Consider the following 19,354-nt stretch of genomic DNA (forward strand, 5'->3'; position numbering starts at 1 on the left):
AGGTTTCCTTGACTTTGACGCGACGAGATGTAGAGCTACTGCTGGTTAATGTTCAAATGCAACGAGTAATTAAAGCAACAGGAGGCCATTCGGCAAGGCGTCTACGGTCTAATCGTCGTCGATCCTTCATGACGCGTCCTCGAGTCCTTAATCACTATGTCGTATAACCGGTGCGGTTATAGGAAAATAATCTCGTTTTAAACGTTGCAGAACACGTCCACGGGACGAGTTCGTTCCCGTTCTCACTTCCTGTCTGTTCAGAAAACACTGAAACTGGAGACTCCTTCCGTAAACATTTCGGTAGACGTTTTTGCGTCCGGTCCCTACAGGATTACGCGATTGTTTTTTTTTTTCAGCGTGGAAACGGACACAACGTCGAGGAAACTCCGCAATATTCGGAGGAGCGCGCGATTTTTTTCCGGGATTAGCGCAGAGCCGTGCCGAGACGCGTCACGTGACGCGCCCTTCGATTCACGTGCGTCGAACACGAGTGCGGCCGAAAGGTCTCGCCGACGGACGAGCATCACCGCGAAAGCGTGCGCGGAACAATTCCGCCGATTTCGGAAGGCGCGTGAAAAAAGCTGCAGCAAAACCGGTCCCGGTGGCGCGTCTGCTTTACGAGTCTCCGTGAACGAGCCGTTACTATAGAAACGCCAACACGTTGCGACGAGCGCCTTGATATGAACCTGCGATCGGCGTAACGGTCAGAACTACTTCCAGAGCTGCTGTAGAGAAGATGAATCGTCAACACTTTCTGTAGTATAAACAGTCATCTAAATAACTGAACCGGGTCCACACCGCTCCATCGCTTTCGTCCCGGTTTCTCAGCTCGAGCTGCCAAAAAAAGGGAGCGGCCATTTCGTTTCCCCACGCGGTTTTAGAATATCAAGACGTGCCCGAGACGAGCGGGTAATCGACGGCGAGACTTTTACGATCCCGAAAGTTTAGTGTCAATTTACGCGTGTATATTTTCAGCGACACAGAAGGAAAAACATTCGGCCCCGGCTCCCGCCTTCCCGATCGCCTCCGTCAGGGCGGCTGTAAACAGAGAGAGAGGGAGAGACGCACCGCAATCCGCGTGATAAATGTAAAACGAAGTGAAGCTATCAGCTGAAAGCAATTTTCAAGCCGGTGCACGGAGCCAGCGACTCGGGATTTTCACCCCTTTCATCGATCATGAGCCTCCAGTCCAGGCCAAGATACACAATGCCCCCAAATTACTGACATATGGACCTGGCCTCGGAGAAAACCCGCCTGTGGACTGCCTCGTCTAAACGCCTGTTTATTCAGTCACCCTGATGTTTCCCTTGCACCGTGTACCTCTCGAAATGTAAGTACACAGTGTAATAGCTCAGGTTTGGTGCACGTGCGAGATAAATGTCACCTTTAGAAAAAACAAAAAAACAAAAAAAACAAAACACGACTGAACTGGTAGCAAAAAATCTCCGTATTTTATTTAAAAAACAAAAACAAAACAGCAGCTATGTAGGGAAACAAACGGTTTATTACGAGCGCCGTCCTGTAAAGACTGACGAGTTTACACTTTCTTACGTAAACGCGGCCGTGTGGCATCGCTCTGATTAGCAGGGAGGAACCCCAGAACCACATTAAAACTTCATCTGTCCTCCCGGCTGTTTGTTTGAGGATGTGAGGATGAGAGGATGGGCGTGGCCTCCGACAGCCGCTGCCGTGCCATGGCGACGTTTGTTTACACGCGATTAAAAAACACACAAACAAACAACGCCCCAATCGCTGCCTTCTACAGTCCGGTTTAATCACCGCGCCGGTTACGGGATGTTTAGTTTGACGGGGGGGGTGGGGTGGGGGGGTGGGGTGTGTTATATAAAAAAAAAAAAAAAAAAAAAAAAAAAAAAGTTCCGCTCGATTTTTTCAGGATGTCCGGCTTCCGACTCCTGAAATGACACCCGAAATAAACGACGTTGGAGAGCTTCGTTACGGAGTCCGTGTCAGCCCAGGAGCTCTTTGGTTTTCGAGGCGAGTTGTTTGTCGATGTCTGCTGCGAAAGCGTCCGCCATCTGCTGAACCTGGGAAACAAATCACAAATCACAAATAAACACACACCCCGTATTATGGCGTCTCTGGTTTAAAGCACGTCCCGGTTTTAAATCCCGAGTGGTTTGCGCCAGGAAGGATTAAATGAAACAGTTCTGAAGTAATCAGGGATTTGTTGACGCGAGTTTTATTTTGTAAAACGGATTAGAAGCGATAAAAAAGCCGGGGTTCATCCAGACAGCGTAATGCATCCTTTCGCTCCGAACGGGTAATAAACAGCGTCGCATTAACGCCGAGAGTAAAGGTCTGACGTGAATATTAAGATTAACTCCAGATTAAGATTGAATCCGTGGCTGGAATTTAAATCCGGGTTTAAAGTAATGAAGTTAATCACTTTCACTACACGCGACGCTCTCGCGGCGCACTACGCTCTCGCAACACCCTCGCTACACACGACACGCTCGCATCACATTCGGCTCCGCCTCGCCCCGCTGCTGTGATCCGAATAAGCAATACAGAAACCTCTCACCTGCTTTTCTATCAGGTGGATGGTGTCCTCGGACACGCCCTCTTTACTCCTCTTCACCTGCGCCAGGGCGTTGGAGCGGACCCTCCTCACCGACTCCTTGGCCTTGTTGCTAAACTGCTTTGCCAGCTTGGTTAGGTTCTCCCTGTGTTCCCGAGTCACCCTGCCGATCACACACACACACACACACACACACACAACCTATAACGAGTAGACTGTTTTATATAGCCCGCACCACAATTTTACTCCATGAATTGTAGAAAACGGCCAAAAAGAAGACAATTTAGAGTAATAAAACAGAACGTTGACCGGAAACGTTATCCCATCTCTCCTAATGACGCTTCCACTACGGCGATCTCCTGAAATCATCACACAACACTACTGACGTGTTTGGTGGCACAAGGGGAAGGGGACCTACACAATGTGAGGCCGGTGGTTTTAATGTTAAGGCTGATCGGTGTGTGTATGATGGAACTTTACGTGTGACTGAGATATGTGCAAACGAGAAACGTTTGACTCGAGGAACGTTTTCGGAACTACGTACACAGATGTAGTACAGAATCTGACCACGCGGAGGGTTTTCCCCCAAGTGTGCCACGTAAGACACCAGATCGAAACCCCTTTCATACCGTGCTGAAATAAAACATCCCGGCAAAGGAAAGAAAGACACTTCAAGAACCCGAGCAACACAGTGTGTGTCTAAATTCTGGTAGGTGTAGGAATGTTTCTTCTGCCGCTCCTCCTTAATTAGTGCTTCGATACGAGCCGTTTTGCAAACAGTCCGAGAGCGGCGTGTGTTTACTGCAAACAATGTGTGTAATTAGTGATCGGGATCCAATCAAGCCACGCACTCTGTATTTTATACATGCAAATGTGTGTGAGGAGGCCGCGCTGATTGCGGACGCCTCGTCCGGCCCGTTCGCAATCCGCCGCCAGACGAGCAGCTGCCACGCCGAGCAGACGCAGCCGGCGCCGAGGACTCGACACGGAACATTACTACAGAGAGGTGAGGCAGGACGACGGGAGAGAGGAGACGAGGAGAGGGACTGAGACACTGCAATGATTTATTCTGAACCGAGAGAGAGACAGACAGACAGACAGACAGACAGACAGAGGCCACTGGAAGGTGAAAGTGGTTTGCTAAGTCTTGACACACTGACAAACACACACACACACACACACACACACACACACACACACACACACACACACACACACTGTCTTACTTGGGAATGGGGACCTTGATGATGGTTCCATCCACCTCTGGGTTCAGCTTCATGCTGCTCTCCTGTAGAGCACGGGTGGCTGCTGCTGTGGCCTGAGAACACACACAAACACACACACACACACACACACACATACATACACACATACATACACACATATCAGGATGGGTTTTAATGACCGCCAACTACTACCTCTCACACACACACACACACACATACACACATATCAGGATGGGTTTTAATGACCGCCAACTACTACCTCTCACACACACACAAAGATTCTCACACTGACTCACAAACACTTTCACACACACATGCTCAGACACACACGCACAAGCCTTTGATCAGAGGTGAACTGCACACCATCTTGTTGTAGTGAAGCTACAGCAGGGTTTTGTGTGTGTGTGTGTGTGTGTGTGTGTGTGTGTGTGTGTGTCGCAGAAGCGCCACAGGGCACTGTCAGCACACACACTCCTCTGGGAGACAGCTGAGGGGCTGCAGTACAGCCTGCTGACCTTTAGTGACCCTGACCAGGCTCGGGGTCCTGCCAGCCCACCCAATCACTACTACACTCACTACACACTCACTACTCGCTCACTACACTCTCACTACACTCTCACTACTCGCTCACTACACTCTCACTACACTCTCACTAATCGCTCACTACACGCTCACTACACGCTCACTACACGCTCACTACTCGCTCACTACACTCTCACTACACTCTCACTACACTCTCACTACACTCTCACTACACTCTCACTACTCGCTCACTACACTCTCACTACACTCTCACTAATCGCTCACTACACGCTCACTACACGCTCACTACACGCTCACTACTCGCTCACTACACTCTCACTACACTCTCACTACACTCTCACTACACTCTCACTACACTCTCACTACACGCTCACTACACGCTCACTACACACTCACTACTCTCTCACTACACGCTCACTACACGCTCACTACACGCTCACTACACGCTCACTACACGCTCACTACTCGCTCACTACACTCTCACTACACTCTCACTACACTCTCACTACACTCTCACTACACTCTCACTACACTCTCACTACACGCTCACTACACGCTCACTACACACTCACTACTCTCTCACTACACGCTCACTACACGCTCACTACACGCTCACTACACGCTCACTACACGCTCACTACACGCTCACTACACGCTCACTACACGCTCACTACTCGCTCACTACACTCTCACTACACGCTCACTACTCGCTCACTACACTCTCACTACACACTCACTACTCGCTCACTACACACTCACTACTCGCTCACTACACTCTCACTACACTCTCACTACACTCTCACTACTCGCTCACTACACTCTCACTACTCGCTCACTACTCGCTCACTACACTCTCACTACTCGCTCACTACTCGCTCACTACACTCTCACTACTCGCTCACTACACTCTCACTACACGCTCACTACACACTCACTACACTCTCACTACACTCTCACTACACTCTCACTACACGCTCACTACTCGCTCACTACTCGCTCACTACACTCTCACTACACTCTCACTACACGCTCACTACACGCTCACTACACGCTCACTACACCCTCACTACACCCTCACTACTCGCTCACTACTCGCTCACTACACTCTCACTACACTCTCACTACACGCTCACTACTCGCTCACTACACGCTCACTACACGCTCACTACACTCTCACTACACGCTCACTACACGCTCACTACACGCTCACTACACTCTCACTACACTCTCACTACACGCTCACTACACGCTCACTACACGCTCACTACACTCTCACTACACGCTCACTACTCGCTCACTACACGCTCACTACACGCTCACTACACTCTCACTACACGCTCACTACACTCTCACTACACTCTCACTACACGCTCACTACACCGCTCACTACTCGCTCACTACACGCTCACTACTCGCTCACTACTACACTCACTACTACACTCACTACTCACTCACTACACGCTCACTACACGCTCACTACTCGCTCACTACTCGCTCACTACACTCTCACTACTACACTCACTACTACACTCACTACACTCTCACTACACTCTCACTACACTCTCACTACACTCTCACTACACACTCCGCTCCAACTCCGCCTCACTGCTCTAATCCACTTCCAAGAATTTCACCTTCTTTTTTTTCTCACTTTTATGTTCACACTAAAACAGTGTATCTTGGTGCCTGTTAATCTGCCCGTTCTCGCGTCTATAGAATCTGCCATTTGCTACAGATCACGCTACTGCAAATCGATGTTTCGCCAAACCGCCGATGAAATCATATCCAGAACGGCCGAGACCTAATGCTTTTATGGCGCTCATTTGCATACTGCAGCTGACGGTTTTATTTATTTATTTATTTATTTATTTATTTATGAAACCGCCAGTAACGCGGTAACGGATTAAAGATGTATTAATTGCGCAAACTTTTTAAACCAGGCACAGAATCCGAACAGATCCCATGCGGCCATGAGGAAGTTATTTCTACAATCGAAACGACCGCGGATAGAATTGTGATGTTCGACATATTTGGACTTTCTACACTAAAACATCTGGTGATGTCTGGCAGAGCTCCGACCCGTGCAGCCGTGCAACGTGAACAACGGGAGGGTTTTTTCCCCATATTTTGGCGCACAGCTCTCAGAAAAGGTGGATCTTTTTGTGGTTTCTTTCCCCAAACGGATTCAAAAGCGCTGGGGTTTTTTTCCCCGAGCCCTCCGCCTCTCACGCCGAATGATCGATACGGAGTGTGTGTGTGTTTGATTGCTCTCTGAATTTCATTTATCATTATTTCCCCGGGCAGTTCTGCCTCTAATGGCAAATAACACTCTGGGTTTAGGTAATGCCTTATAAGCAAGAAAGATGAAGAAAAAAAAAAAAATGTGAGCAGAGTTCAAAGCAAAGTGGAGTAAAGTGGAGCTAAAGTAAACACACCCCTAATGACGAGAGAAGGCTTAAGCGTTTAACCGCTGCTCTTTGATGAACTCTCACACGACGGACAGACGGAGGGGTTTTTTTGTGTGTTTTTTTTCTTCCTGCAACTGCAGTGCCGCTGTAATGAATGACGGGAAAACAACGTCGTCGTCGTCGTCTCTGGCGCGGGCTTGTGTAATGGATTAGGATCATTATAAAGCTGTTTGCCTTCGAGCCGGGCCAGTCACCTCTGTGTTAGTTTTGTGCGGGTCTGGTGCGTAATCGCTCACACACACACACACGCACCCGAGCACGGATTTAAACACTCCGTGCAGTGATGTTAAGGGAAAATAATCAACGACGGGGCGTTGGGATTCCACGCTAAAACGTTTTAGGAAATGTTATACAGCTAGAGTGTAATTTAATATCTGTACCAAAGTGGAACCGGCTAAGACACGTCCGCGTGTCCGGGGTCTTCTCACGCCCACTTCTCACGCCGAGGAAAGGATCCTTACGTGTATTAATGAAAATAAAGAATATTTTTTTTAAAAATCATATCTTGTTCAAAAGTACTGCAGATTCTATTAAGTTCTGTTATTACACAACACCGAGTTTTTAATAAATAAATAAATAAATAAAAAAAAAACCACCAGCTTTAGTGTAATCCTGCTCTGTCAGGGCGAGCCACAGCCTGAAACTAAACCCTGAAACATTCAGGAACCTTTAATCCAAGAGGAAAAGTCATCCATCAGAGGGGGGGGGGGTTAAGAGAGAGAGGGAACGACGAGCAAACGAACAAAACAGAAAATGACAAATATAAAGAAAGACAGAGAGAGATAGAGACAGAGCTAGAGAGAGAGACGGACGGGGGGAGGAGAGAGAGAGGCTGCGAGGCGAGAAGAGAAGGAGAGAGACAGACAGAGACATGGGGAGACAGACATGGTCTGAGAAAGAGAGATGGATAGAGAGAGAGAGAGGAGAGAATGAGATGGATAGAGAGAGATGGCAAGAGACAGAGACAAACAGGAGACAGCGAGAGAGGGAGAGAGAGAGAGAGAGAGAGAGAGAGTGTAGAGTGAGAGACAGAGGGAGAGAGACAGAAAGAGAGAAAGATTTTACCAAAACTGAGCGGGTAAAGGAGAGAAATAAAAGATAGGAAAACGAGAGAGAGAGAGAGAGAGAGAGAGAGAGATGAACAGGAAGTGAGCAGGCAAAGGAGAGAAATACAGGACAAAAAGAGAGAGAAAACCAGAGGGAGATAGAGATTGTGTGTGTGTGTGTGTGTGTGTGTGTGTGTGTGTGTTAGAATGCAGGTCTGTGCTGCAGAGGGCAGTGTGCGGTCATTTCCTGATCACTGACAGAGTCCTGGCTTCTGCTTCAATCGCTCTGAAAGATCAAAGAACTTCAACCCCGACTATCCATCAGAGTCCCAGACAGTAGGACTGACTCTCTGACTCGCTCCCCGCCGCTCACGACACCGACCCGCTCCCCGCTGTCCGCCGCTCACGACACCGACCCGCCCCCGCTGCCCACGACACCGACCCGCCGCCCACGACACCGACCCGCCGCCCACGACACCGACCCGCCGCCCACCACTCATGACACCGACCCGCCGCTCACGACACCGACCCGCTCCCCGCTGCCCACGACACCGACCCGCCGCCCACCACTCATGACACCGACCCGCCACACACGACCCCGACCCTCTCCCCGCCGCTCACGACACCCGACGAAGACTGACTCGCCCCATAGTTCACAACACTGACTCGCTCCGTCCCTCTGCTCATTCAGGAAACCGACTCAGTCGATCTACGCTTTCAGAACTGACTCGGACCATCCCTCTGAACACCGACTCGCTCTATCCCTCGGAACACCGACTCGGAATGGAAGGTTCCAGATGATGTGCACATCGACCAATCGGAAACAAATCAACACCTGGGAAGGCAGCCATTTTAAAACACAATCACTCACTTGCGTAACATACATCTTTATTCCTTTAACAACCCTAAAGGAACTCCTACATGCATTCCCTACTTCCATTACAGCAGCTATAATGGGAGAACACGTCTGTCCCTCTTTACGGTTCTCCATACACTCTAACTACAGGAACCTCTGGGAGAAGCCGAGAGCAATTAAATACCCTCAACCCCTTTTAGGTCCCCTGTGTACCTCGGGGTAGCTGGCCATGTTGATGATGATGAGCTGTGGAGATTTCATGGAGATCTGTCCGAGTTGGTTCAGAGGGAATTTACCGTCCTTGGTGCTCACGGTGATGTGGTCCAGCGCACCTGTTTACACAGACGAAATAAAACACACAGAGCACGCATCGCGCGTCAATTCTGCTGGATTTTTATTCGACTTTAAAAGTACCCGAATTGGGCCAAAAATCTAAAAAGCTTCTCGAAAATTTGACGCGGCTCGCCGTGTTGGCGCGAAACCACAAACTCCTCTGTCCTGAAGATGCTGGAAAAGGAGACTCCCTCCATATAAACGCTACATAAAACATCTGCGCGCGTCCCTGTGGACGAGCGGTTGCTATAGAGACGGGAACGCGTTCGAACGAGCGCGCTAACGGAAACCTGCGCTACTGTCAGAGCCGCAGAACAAGCCCCGACCAATCAGAACGCAGGATTCGACGGGCAACATTAAAAGTGCATATAGAAAGGAATCGCGCCTCGTGAACAGGACATGATCAGAGCAGACAGACCGACAGCAGTGTTCATTTTAATGTGTAAAGGGAAGTATTTTTGGCTCGGGGATATTTTCTCTGCACTCTTTCTTCCTTCCTCTTTAATTTGAGCGTAAGATCAGGAAACAGAGAGCGAGGCCTGACTCGTTCTGAAAGTGAGCAGTTCCACCTCCTCGCTCTGCTCCTTCTCAAGCCGGAGAACCGAGAGCTTCACGCCAGCACGTCTCCTCCACTCATCTGCGTTGCCTCACACGCCACTGCGCCTCGTCTCGCTGTCTCTCCTGTCTTACCTCACTAACCGTCTCACTCGAGACACGCCACAATCTACCGTCGTTTTTTTCTGCGCTCTGATTTATTTCCTTTCCCGCTCGCTCGGCCCGGGCGCGCGCCAGAAACTCCATATTTATACCATTTTCTTGCATAACCCCTGTGTCTCGATCTTCCAGGCTGTACCTGGAAAAAAAAATTACACCATTTGCGAAACTGCCCTCGGAATCCGAGCCAGTCCTAATCACAGATGTGATTTTAAAGAGAACCGAACTTCCATTTTGTCATTAGGAACAGCGCGTGCCTCGACTATGAGCAACAGCGCTGGCTGCCGCTTGTGGATAATGATTGGTCATGGCCTAGATGAGTGTGTCTCAGGTCCCTGTCTCGTGTGTGTGTGTGTGTGTGTGTGTGCGCTTGTGTGTGTTACCTGGTCCGTCTCACATCTGCTAACGTTTCCCCCCGCCGACTCAGACCGCCGTTTCCTCCATTACAAAAACGATGAGGATCGACGGGGAGGCTATTAACCAATTGAGCTCTTCCTGGTCGCGCCACCACCTCGCGCCCTCTCCAGCGGAAACACCCAGAGGTCACGCAGCACTCAGATAAAGAACATATTCACCGATAAACACTCTCAAAACCACACATTCCCTTCTTGGATCACTACGTTTAAATATTCTTACACACACACAGCACTGGTGAGATCTCAATTCTGATTGGTCAGAATGTGTCTAATTTATTATACCAGAAACTCCGATATTAGCTCCGTAAGGAGACGTTAGTTTAACAGCCGTGGAAGGAGTCTCCAGCGTTAGAGAGAAAGCCGTAACCTCACGACGTTATCCTCAGGACGCTTCGTTAGTTCCTGCCGTATTTTGCTTTATGTCGTATTTTGTAATCGTTATTAAAAAGAAATTAAGGTACTCGCGATATCCCGGAAAAGTGTACTGAATCACTCGCAATATTTGATCATCATCAGATCACCCAGCCGTAATTAAAACTCATTTCAGTTATATGTGAAAGCCCTAACATTTTTTATCTCACTTCCTCCGACGCCCGGAGTGTGACGATTGGCTAACGAGTTCAATCGGAGACGCTTTTGAACCCCGATTCACCCAGAGCTGCTGTTTTATCTCACACACACACGGCTGACCTTTGTATAGGCGCTTATTCGTTGCGGGAACCTTTTCAGGTACCTAGGAATGATTTGTGGCGGTCCGGGAACCGTTTTGGCAACCGAGGAACCCGGAAAACTTTTCTTCAGAAGCCCAGAAACCATCTGGCAGCCCGGGAACCCACTGAGGAATCGTTTTAGGAACACAGAAAGCTTTGTAGGAACTCGGGATTTAAGGAAACTTCTTCGAGAGCCAAAGAACCCATGCAGGAACCTTTTGGCAAACTGGAATTTTTTTTTTGAGGGGACCAGGGGAACATTCAGGAACCTTTTCTGGAACACTGTGCTGCATTGCGTGATTGAACTGAAGCTGTGTGTTCTCGGATTAGCAGGTAATGCTACACTAAAGCTAATGCGTCCTCAACTCGAAGCACTCGTCCAACTTTCTGCTGGAAAGGAAGAAGGTGCTGTGGAGATAAAGAGCATGGCATGGTGAGGCTTCCAGAGTGGCACTGCGACCAGACACTGGGTCAGTGCATTAATCGTGCGCCTCGTCACGTCCTTCCCATAGTTAAGGTGTCTCTCTCCGCCCCTCCTCCACAACAAAATCACTCGGTAATGAGCCCCAGATGACCATCAGTCCCTCTTAAAGAAATGATGTCATGCATGAACCGGTTTCTCCTCCAGCTCAGATGCCAGACAGACTCAAGTCCTCCGGCCTGCTTTCCCAAATGATGGCCGGAGAGAGAGCGCGAAAGCAAGAGAGAGGGGTAAACAAGAAGGCCAAAAGGTCAGGGAACATCCACCTTGCCGTTATAGCGCTTGGGCTGGTTTGAGGTGATCAGATTTGACCCTGAATGACCATAAACACAGTGAACGTTCCCACCTCGGGGAACAATAGTCCACAACAGAATGGATCGGTGAATGGATGCTTGTGGAGTAATCCCTTGGGGAGCAGGAGGTAAAACAATGCTGCTTTACCCTGACATAACCTCCACAACAAATATAAAGACGCCTCTGATCACCCTGTAGAAACCCTGCAGAAACCTTGCAGAAACCCTCTTTTCACGGAGAGATCTCTCGAAACCCATATGGGAACCCAGGAACTTTTAGAAACTTCTGGCCCCTTTGACAATTCAGGAATTAAAGAAACTCAGAAGCTCTTTTAGGAGCCGGAGGGCCTCGGGAACCTTCTCAGGAACACTAAGAACTTTTTAGAACCCCTTCCCTCTAGGAAACCTTTACATGAACATTGAAAACTTTTTTTTTTTTTTTTTTTTTTTAAACCATGGACCATTTAGGAACCCAGGAGCCCCTTCCCTGTAAGAGCCCATTAAGGAATCCATAAAGCTTTTTAAGGAACCCAGGAACCATGGAAACATTTCTTGGGAACCCAATCGGGAACCTAGAGACTTTTTTGGCAACCCAGGAACCTTCGAGAGAACCTTGGAAGCTTTTTAGGAACCCGTCCAGGAGCCCTTTCAGAACCCTAGGAACCTTTTTGAGACCCAGGATCTGTTTCAGTAGCACAGAAAGCTTTCCAGGGAGACAGGGAATCCATTCAGGAACTTTTTCCAAACCCCAGAAAGTGCTTGTAGGAACCTAGAAACCTGATGGCAACTCAGGAACCTTTTTAGGAACAGACAGCTTTTTGAAGAACCCAGAAACCCATTCGGGAACATTTTTAGGAACTCATTCTGAAACCTTGTCAGGAAAACCAGGAAATTTTGTCTGCTTTTAGTAAACTAGAAACAAGGAAAAGCAGGAAAATCTTTCAGGTACCTGGGATATATTTTTCCTTTAATTGGGATGATATAAAAACAGAAAAAGTAGAAGAACAGATTCTTATCTTCTCGTAGTTTCAGACTGGCATCGGTGAGTCAGTATGGTGGACTGGTGGACAAATGAATAGGTGCTGCTTATACAGTCAAAGGTATATAATTTCTTGCACCGTCATGGTTCCTACCTTACAGTACAGGAACTTTAGCATAAGATTGTCTGTGCGTGAGAGACAGAGAGAGAGAGAGAGAGAGAGAGAGAAGGGGTGGGGGGGATAATGACGCTGACCTGGCGAGGTTCTGATGCCCAGGTTTCGGCTGAAGTCATCCTTCAGCGTAGCCAGCACGGCAGCCATGTCTTCCTTCACCTCGTCCAGGCTGATGATATTCTCCACCAGGGCGGCGTTGATGCTCACTTTACCAGTCTGGCTCTTCGCTTTGGCTTCACAGAGGGGCGGTGTGGACGAGAGGAGACACAAGAGGACAGATGAGAGGGTTTAAAGCTATTCTACAGATTTCTGATGGAGAAATGAAAGGAGTCGCCTGCATGCTGGTAGATCATCAGTGCCATTACATATGAAAGCAAGACGAGAGGAATTCTCCATCCTCTCATGTGGCCACTCCACTCAACCTAAGCAAGCACTAGAACTGAAGAGCGGAGATTTTCTCCCGGAACAAAGGCCCGACCCCGAGCTCACCCTCACAGACGGCTCTTTGAAATGCTCTGCGTGGCGAGCCGAGCCGTGCGGGCGCTACACTTACCTTTACTTTTCTTCGTAGCGTAATGGCGGGCGTAACAAGGTGGAGAGACGACAACATGGGGGCAGAGATGTTGAGTGAGAGGAGGCACTCGCGCGCTGCTCACAACAGGGCTTCTGATGTAGTAGAGCAACGGACGCAGGAAGCCTAGACGACTAGACGTCATGTCTGTACATAAGAACACACACAAGAGGAAAGGGAACAGATTTAGCGTTTGTCCGAGACGCCACATTCACTATACAGTGCGATGGTTATAAACGTTTTTTTCTTTTCGGCTTACGTAGGCTCATGAAGGTCTGAATCTATATCAGACACAAAACTTTTCCTAACCTTCATGAATTCATTTACGAATTCGTTTACTCGAGAACGGATAAACTATCGGATCTTTTCAATGTACTACAGTAACGATTCCCTTTCACCACAAGGGGGCGAATATCATGGATCATAATCTAAAGCTTCTAATCTACATCAAGATTTAAGCAAATACATGACTTTTTTTTTTTACATTATTTCGACATTTCATAATAAAATATTCATAAACGCGGGCCAATTCGATTTAACTTGTCGGAAAAGTGTATCAGGAAAAAAAATCTGGTCTACCCTGGGACTGGGTGGTAATATCGATATTGCGATATGTCGCGATTCGCTTTTCTGAGGTATCGTGATATCGTTCTCATTTGCTTTTTAAAAATATATCTAATTACAAGAATCTAATCGGAAGCAGCTCACTTGATGTGCAAAACTCTGTACACGGAAATGATGATCTTGATACGGTGTTTCTGTCACATCGCTCGCCCCTAGTGATCTCAGGATCGCTGTTACCATGGAAACGGCTGTATGTCGGAAGACTACAAATGACTGACGGACGGATTTTAACAGCGAGGCGTCGTTTTGGTTCTCGGTTCGGGATACGTGCGTCTCTTCCCACGGAAAGTAGCAAAGGGCCTGGTCTTGCCGGCGAGGAGGCGTGGCCAAGACGGCCAATTGAGCGATCTCCTCTCCTTATGGGTTCTGACATGACTCACTGCGGGTAATGGAGTTCCCACGGATTCTTTGTAGGATCTTTCCGTAAGTTATAAACAGGACAGCTGTTACTGATAGAAGGCGCGTCGCAGACTGACTCACATCAATCCACATCCTTAACGTTAACATCAACAATACACAACTCCTAACCCCCCCCCCCCACACACACACACACACACATCTGATCATCTGAAGTTTTACTGGAATATACGGTATAGCAGAGCCAAGTATTACTCAGAGACTACTGCTTAACAATAGTTTAAACGCAAAAATAATACAACACGGGGAAAAAATTAACTCCAATTTGACCTTAAGATCTTCAGATCTGATTCTTTAGGCTCGGATCAGACCCGAGATGAAAAAGGAAAAAAAAAAAAAAAAAGATCCACAGACAGCTCTCTGATCTTCATGCTGGTTTATCCTGCGTTCACAGGTGAAACTGAAGGCTCAAACCAAGAGTACAGAGCTGTGAAAAAGTATTTCTTCTGTTTTTTGTGTAAATCTCATAGTAAATAGTTTTAGATTTTCAAACAACCAGACGCTTCCGATAACTGGAGATCAGTCCTTCACGGCGCTGTGGTGGAATTTTAGCTCACTCTTCTTCGCAGAACTGCTGTAGTTCATCCACACTGGAGGGGTTACGAGCATGAACCGCCCGTTTAAGGTTCTTCAACAGCATCTCAAGTGTTTCAAGTCAAGACTTTGTATAGGCCACTCAAAAACTTTAATTTAGATTTTTACTCCTACGCTTTGGATCGTTGTCTTGCTGCATAATCCAGTCGCGCTCGAGTTTCAACTTACGGACTGAAGAGCGGACGTTCTCCTTTAGGATTTTCTAGTAGAGAGAGCAGAATTCATGTTTCCCTCAATTACAGTAAGATGCCGAGACCCTGAAGCAGCAGAGCATCCCCACACCATCACACTGCCTCCACCATGCTTGACTGTAGGTACGATGATCTTTTTGTGGAATTCTGTGTCTGGTTTACGCCAGATGTGACGGGACTCCTGTCTTCCAATCAGTTCCACTTTCCCCTCATCAGTCCACAGAACATTCTCCCAAAAGGTTTGAGGATCATCAAGGTGTGTTTTGGTGAAATTCACACGAGTCTTAATGTTCTTCTGGGTCAGCAGTGGTTTTCACCTCGCCACTCTTCCATGGAGGACATTTTCCCCCAGCGTCTTTCTGATAGTGGAGTCATGAACAGTGACCTTTATTGATGCAAGAGAGTCCTGTAGGTCCTTTGATGTTGTCTTTGGCTCTTTTGTGACTTCCTGGATGAGTCGTCGCTGTGCTCTTGGAGGAATTTTAGTAGGTCGGACACTTCTGGGAAGGTTCACTCCTGTGCTGAGCTTTTCCGTTTGGAGATAACGCCTCTCGCTGTGGTTCTTTGGAGTCCCAGAGCCTTTGAAATAGCGTTGTAACCCTTCCCAGACTGATGTACTTCAATCACCTTCTTCCTCATCATTTCTGGAATTTCTTTCACCTTTGGCATAGCGTGTTACTCCGCAAGACCTTTTAACCAACGTCACGCTGTTGAAAAAGTTCTATGTAAGTGTAGATGTGATGGAACAGGGTTTGCAGTAATCAGGTCTGGTTGTGTCTAGTCCAGCTGAACCCCATTATTAATGCAGTTTCATAGATCTGGGGAATTAGTAACGACGGGGGCAAATACATTTTCACACAGGCCCAGTTGGTACCGGATAACTTTTTTTGCTTCAATAAACAACATTATCATTTAAAAACTGTATTGTGTGTCTACTCAGATCACCTTTGCTGTATGTCAGATTCTGTTCTAATTTCTGAAACTATTTAGTAGGAGATCTACACAAACACAGACGGAGACCAGGTCTGATACAAAACGTGCCGTGTGCTATGCCGTTTAACACGTCTGCGTATAAATACCAGGAAATGAAAGCTGAAAACCTCGTCTCGTATTCATCTCTTGATCTCCAACCCAAATGTCTTCAGTCTACACCGAAATAAACGGACTTGCCCTCGCCGCTCCGACGGTTTAGACGCAGATTTGATCGGGTTTTCTACTTCGGACCTTAAATCCGTTACAGTACAATTTCTCACATACGTTCGGACACGTTATATAAAAGCGTCGTCACACTCATACATTTTAGAGGTTTATTTTGCAAGGCAAACGTCCTGAAACTTTGTGACGTGATGTTAGTGTCGTGTCGTATCGCCCGCCCCCATCCTGCGTACATGCTTCTGACTTTAAAGTAGTATGGTGTGGAAATATTAAACGAATACAAAGTTTTCCGTGGTGCCTTCATGGCTCTGTAGTTATAAACAAATTTGCACGCGGACTTAAAAAAAAAAAAAAAAAAAAAAAAAAAAAAAAAGGCCCATTCTTCTACAGAAGCATGAAGAGTGCCGCTGTTCCAGATGTTTACAAAGCGCCTCCGCTCGTGTGCCGAGCCCCGGCTTTGCGTTTAGGTGCGAGGTATCGCTGTAGCCAAAACAAGGCCTTGCTTATTGTCTCTGAAGTGCTGGGCGCTGAGGCGGCGCAGGCTCCGTGTCTTTTCACAGTTGCTCGTCAGCGATAAAGCTTCACGACACACAGGCTTTAAACCCCCCCACCCCCCACCCCGCTCCGATTCCTGCCCTCACGCCACAACTGTGATTATTATCAGACCCCGGCGTCGGCGTGTGGCAGCTTCAATAAAAGCCCACAGCTGGTGCAGTTTAAAGGCAAAGCTGACAAGAGAGACTCCGACAACCTCAGTCATCTGGCGAGAGAGGAGGAGAGGACGCGGGCTGAGAGGGCGATGGCAGATTTTAACAGAGCAACCCGAGCGGAAAAGTGCACGACAGGTGCCACGTGGACCTCGACGCACCTCTGACCACCGCCGAGGGCAGCTGCTGCTCCCTTTATGGAACATTTCAGCTCATGAAAGAAGCGTCTGTAGCTTAAATCCTTATCGGAAAAGACGGAACAATGCCGTCCATCAGCAGCCGACGCGACTGTAAGAGTAATAAAAAGTCACGGAGAATCTGAGAGATATTACAGGATGTAGCGCCTTATAGGAAAATAATGAACCATGATAAAATAATGTTGTGGTGAAGCCGAGATACTGCACCCTGAAGGGTTTTATCCCTCGGACGATTTTTAACTTAGTAAAGAACGACAAATACGTTTTATCCGTTTATAGTTACGCTTAATGTCGCGGAACGTCCACGAAACAAGTTACTTCCTGTGCTAGCAGATATAGACAGCTATAAACCTGCTCTCTCTCTCTAAGTTAATAAGACTCAAGAATCAACTCAAGTCTCTGTCCTGAAGATTACTTACAGAAACGAAACCTAAAGTTACAGCTTGAACAGCTCTGAGCGTTACGTAGCGCTGACACTGGAGACTCCTTCCAGACACGTTTCACCACATCAGTGACTACACGTGGCTTTTAATCCGTTCACATGGAGCGTACGAGTCCCTGTGGAACACGCCGTTACTATAGCGACTGTCAAAATCAAAATGTCCGCCGTGCTCCTGTACCGTCATCGTCGTCATCAAAACGGAGAAGAGCGCTTACACATTCTTCGGTAAAGCGTTTAAATGGACGAATAATAAACAATAACACGAATCCGATCCGAGAGAACAGAAGTGAGGGAATGAATCTGCGATTAGTTTCCATGGCGATGTTATAACGAACAGTGGAGCGAAGAGACGACGACGAGGCTCGTGTTTAAACGCCGCGAGGAGACGAGACGGAGACTGGTGCGGACGACGATGACGATCGACGTGAGAACTCATTTCCTGTTATAAACTTCGAAGTCTTTCCTTCCAATCGGTCAGTAATAGTGTTTTTCCATCACTAGAAGAGGCTAAGATTAAAATGTAGACGAAAGCGCTGTGCCTTTCAGTGGAATTAAATCTCCAAACGTGATTCTCTCCTCTTTTATTTATTTATTTATTTTATTTTTTACTTTCGGGAGACTTTAAAAAAGGCTAGAAATGAACAGGCCTCCTTTTGTTACTGTGCTTCTCTTTGTATTACGCAATCATGCTCCGTACACTCTATTCAAAATATATATTTGATATTTATTTTACCAGGCATTGAAATGAAGGTGCTTGGGTATTCATTTATTTATTTATTTATATTTTTCACTGAAATATTTGAAAAATCCTTGAATTATTTTTATTGCGTTTAACGTATTCGATTTTTGTGTAGTTTAATTGAAAAAAATGTTTATTCTTGCTTTTATTTTATCCTTGCGCATTCTATTACGCTTTTTTTTTTTTATTCTTCCTACTTAATTCGTCATCGCTTTGAGTGAAATTTTATTCGTCACTTAAAAATATGTTGTTATTATTATTATTATCATTAAAATGTTGGCCATGTGGAAGGTTTTCACGGGCGGCTGCATCTTTCTTCTATCTTCAAAACCGTCCAAACGACAATAAACAGCTCTGAAAGACACGATTCAGTTACAGAATCTACAGAATATAAGCTGCTGTATTACAGTTGTCACTATAAACACACATTTATTTTGCCTTTGAGCAGTTTAATATTTCTACATGACAAAACAAGCATTACCAAACATGTCATTTAGGAATCTGACGCAAAACATCGCGGTGATATTCAGCATCGCTGAATTAAGTACATGAAAAATCATCTGTCTGAATAATAATTATAATAATCATGCACTAACAAGCAAACCAAGCTTCACTCTTTGATGGCACCGCAGCTGAAGAGGACATGTGGGACACTCTGTTATGAGAGCTCTCAGTTCGCTAAAACTCGGTTTTTAAAACAAGTAATGAACAATTTATCAAATAAAAAAACTGTTAGCTTTGTTATTGTGTAACATTAATATGAAAACATACCTCACACGCAGGTTAAACTCACACTCTGCACCGCTTTACAGTGTACTTCACTTCAAACACGGGTCAACGCGATGCAGCATCGTGTGTTCTACGTCATCAAAAATGGCGGCCCTGTCCCCCAAACTAAAATTAAGACCTGCCGAAAACGTCATTCGGGCGCGGCGTTT

The 19,354-nt window shown here is 47.0% G+C and overlaps 1 protein-coding gene across 1 annotated transcript; it reads right to left on the reverse strand.

Moving 5' to 3' along the window:
* Positions 1-1,429: 1,429 nt before the first annotated feature.
* mrrf (mitochondrial ribosome recycling factor) lies at positions 1,430-19,327 on the reverse strand. The gene is made up of 7 exons (XM_053686708.1): positions 19,188-19,327; positions 13,333-13,497; positions 12,860-13,012; positions 8,892-9,010; positions 3,766-3,857; positions 2,543-2,702; positions 1,430-2,045 (listed from the first exon to the last, which is right to left on the reverse strand). The coding sequence occupies exons 2-7, from the start codon at positions 13,493-13,495 to the stop codon at positions 1,968-1,970; spliced, it is 765 nt and encodes a 254-aa protein (XP_053542683.1). The 5' UTR covers positions 13,496-13,497; positions 19,188-19,327; the 3' UTR covers positions 1,430-1,967.
* Positions 19,328-19,354: the final 27 nt, after the last annotated feature.

The sequence above is a fragment of the Ictalurus punctatus genome, chromosome 16, assembly GCF_001660625.3.
Source record: "Ictalurus punctatus breed USDA103 chromosome 16, Coco_2.0, whole genome shotgun sequence".
Lineage (NCBI taxonomy): Eukaryota > Metazoa > Chordata > Actinopteri > Siluriformes > Ictaluridae > Ictalurus > Ictalurus punctatus.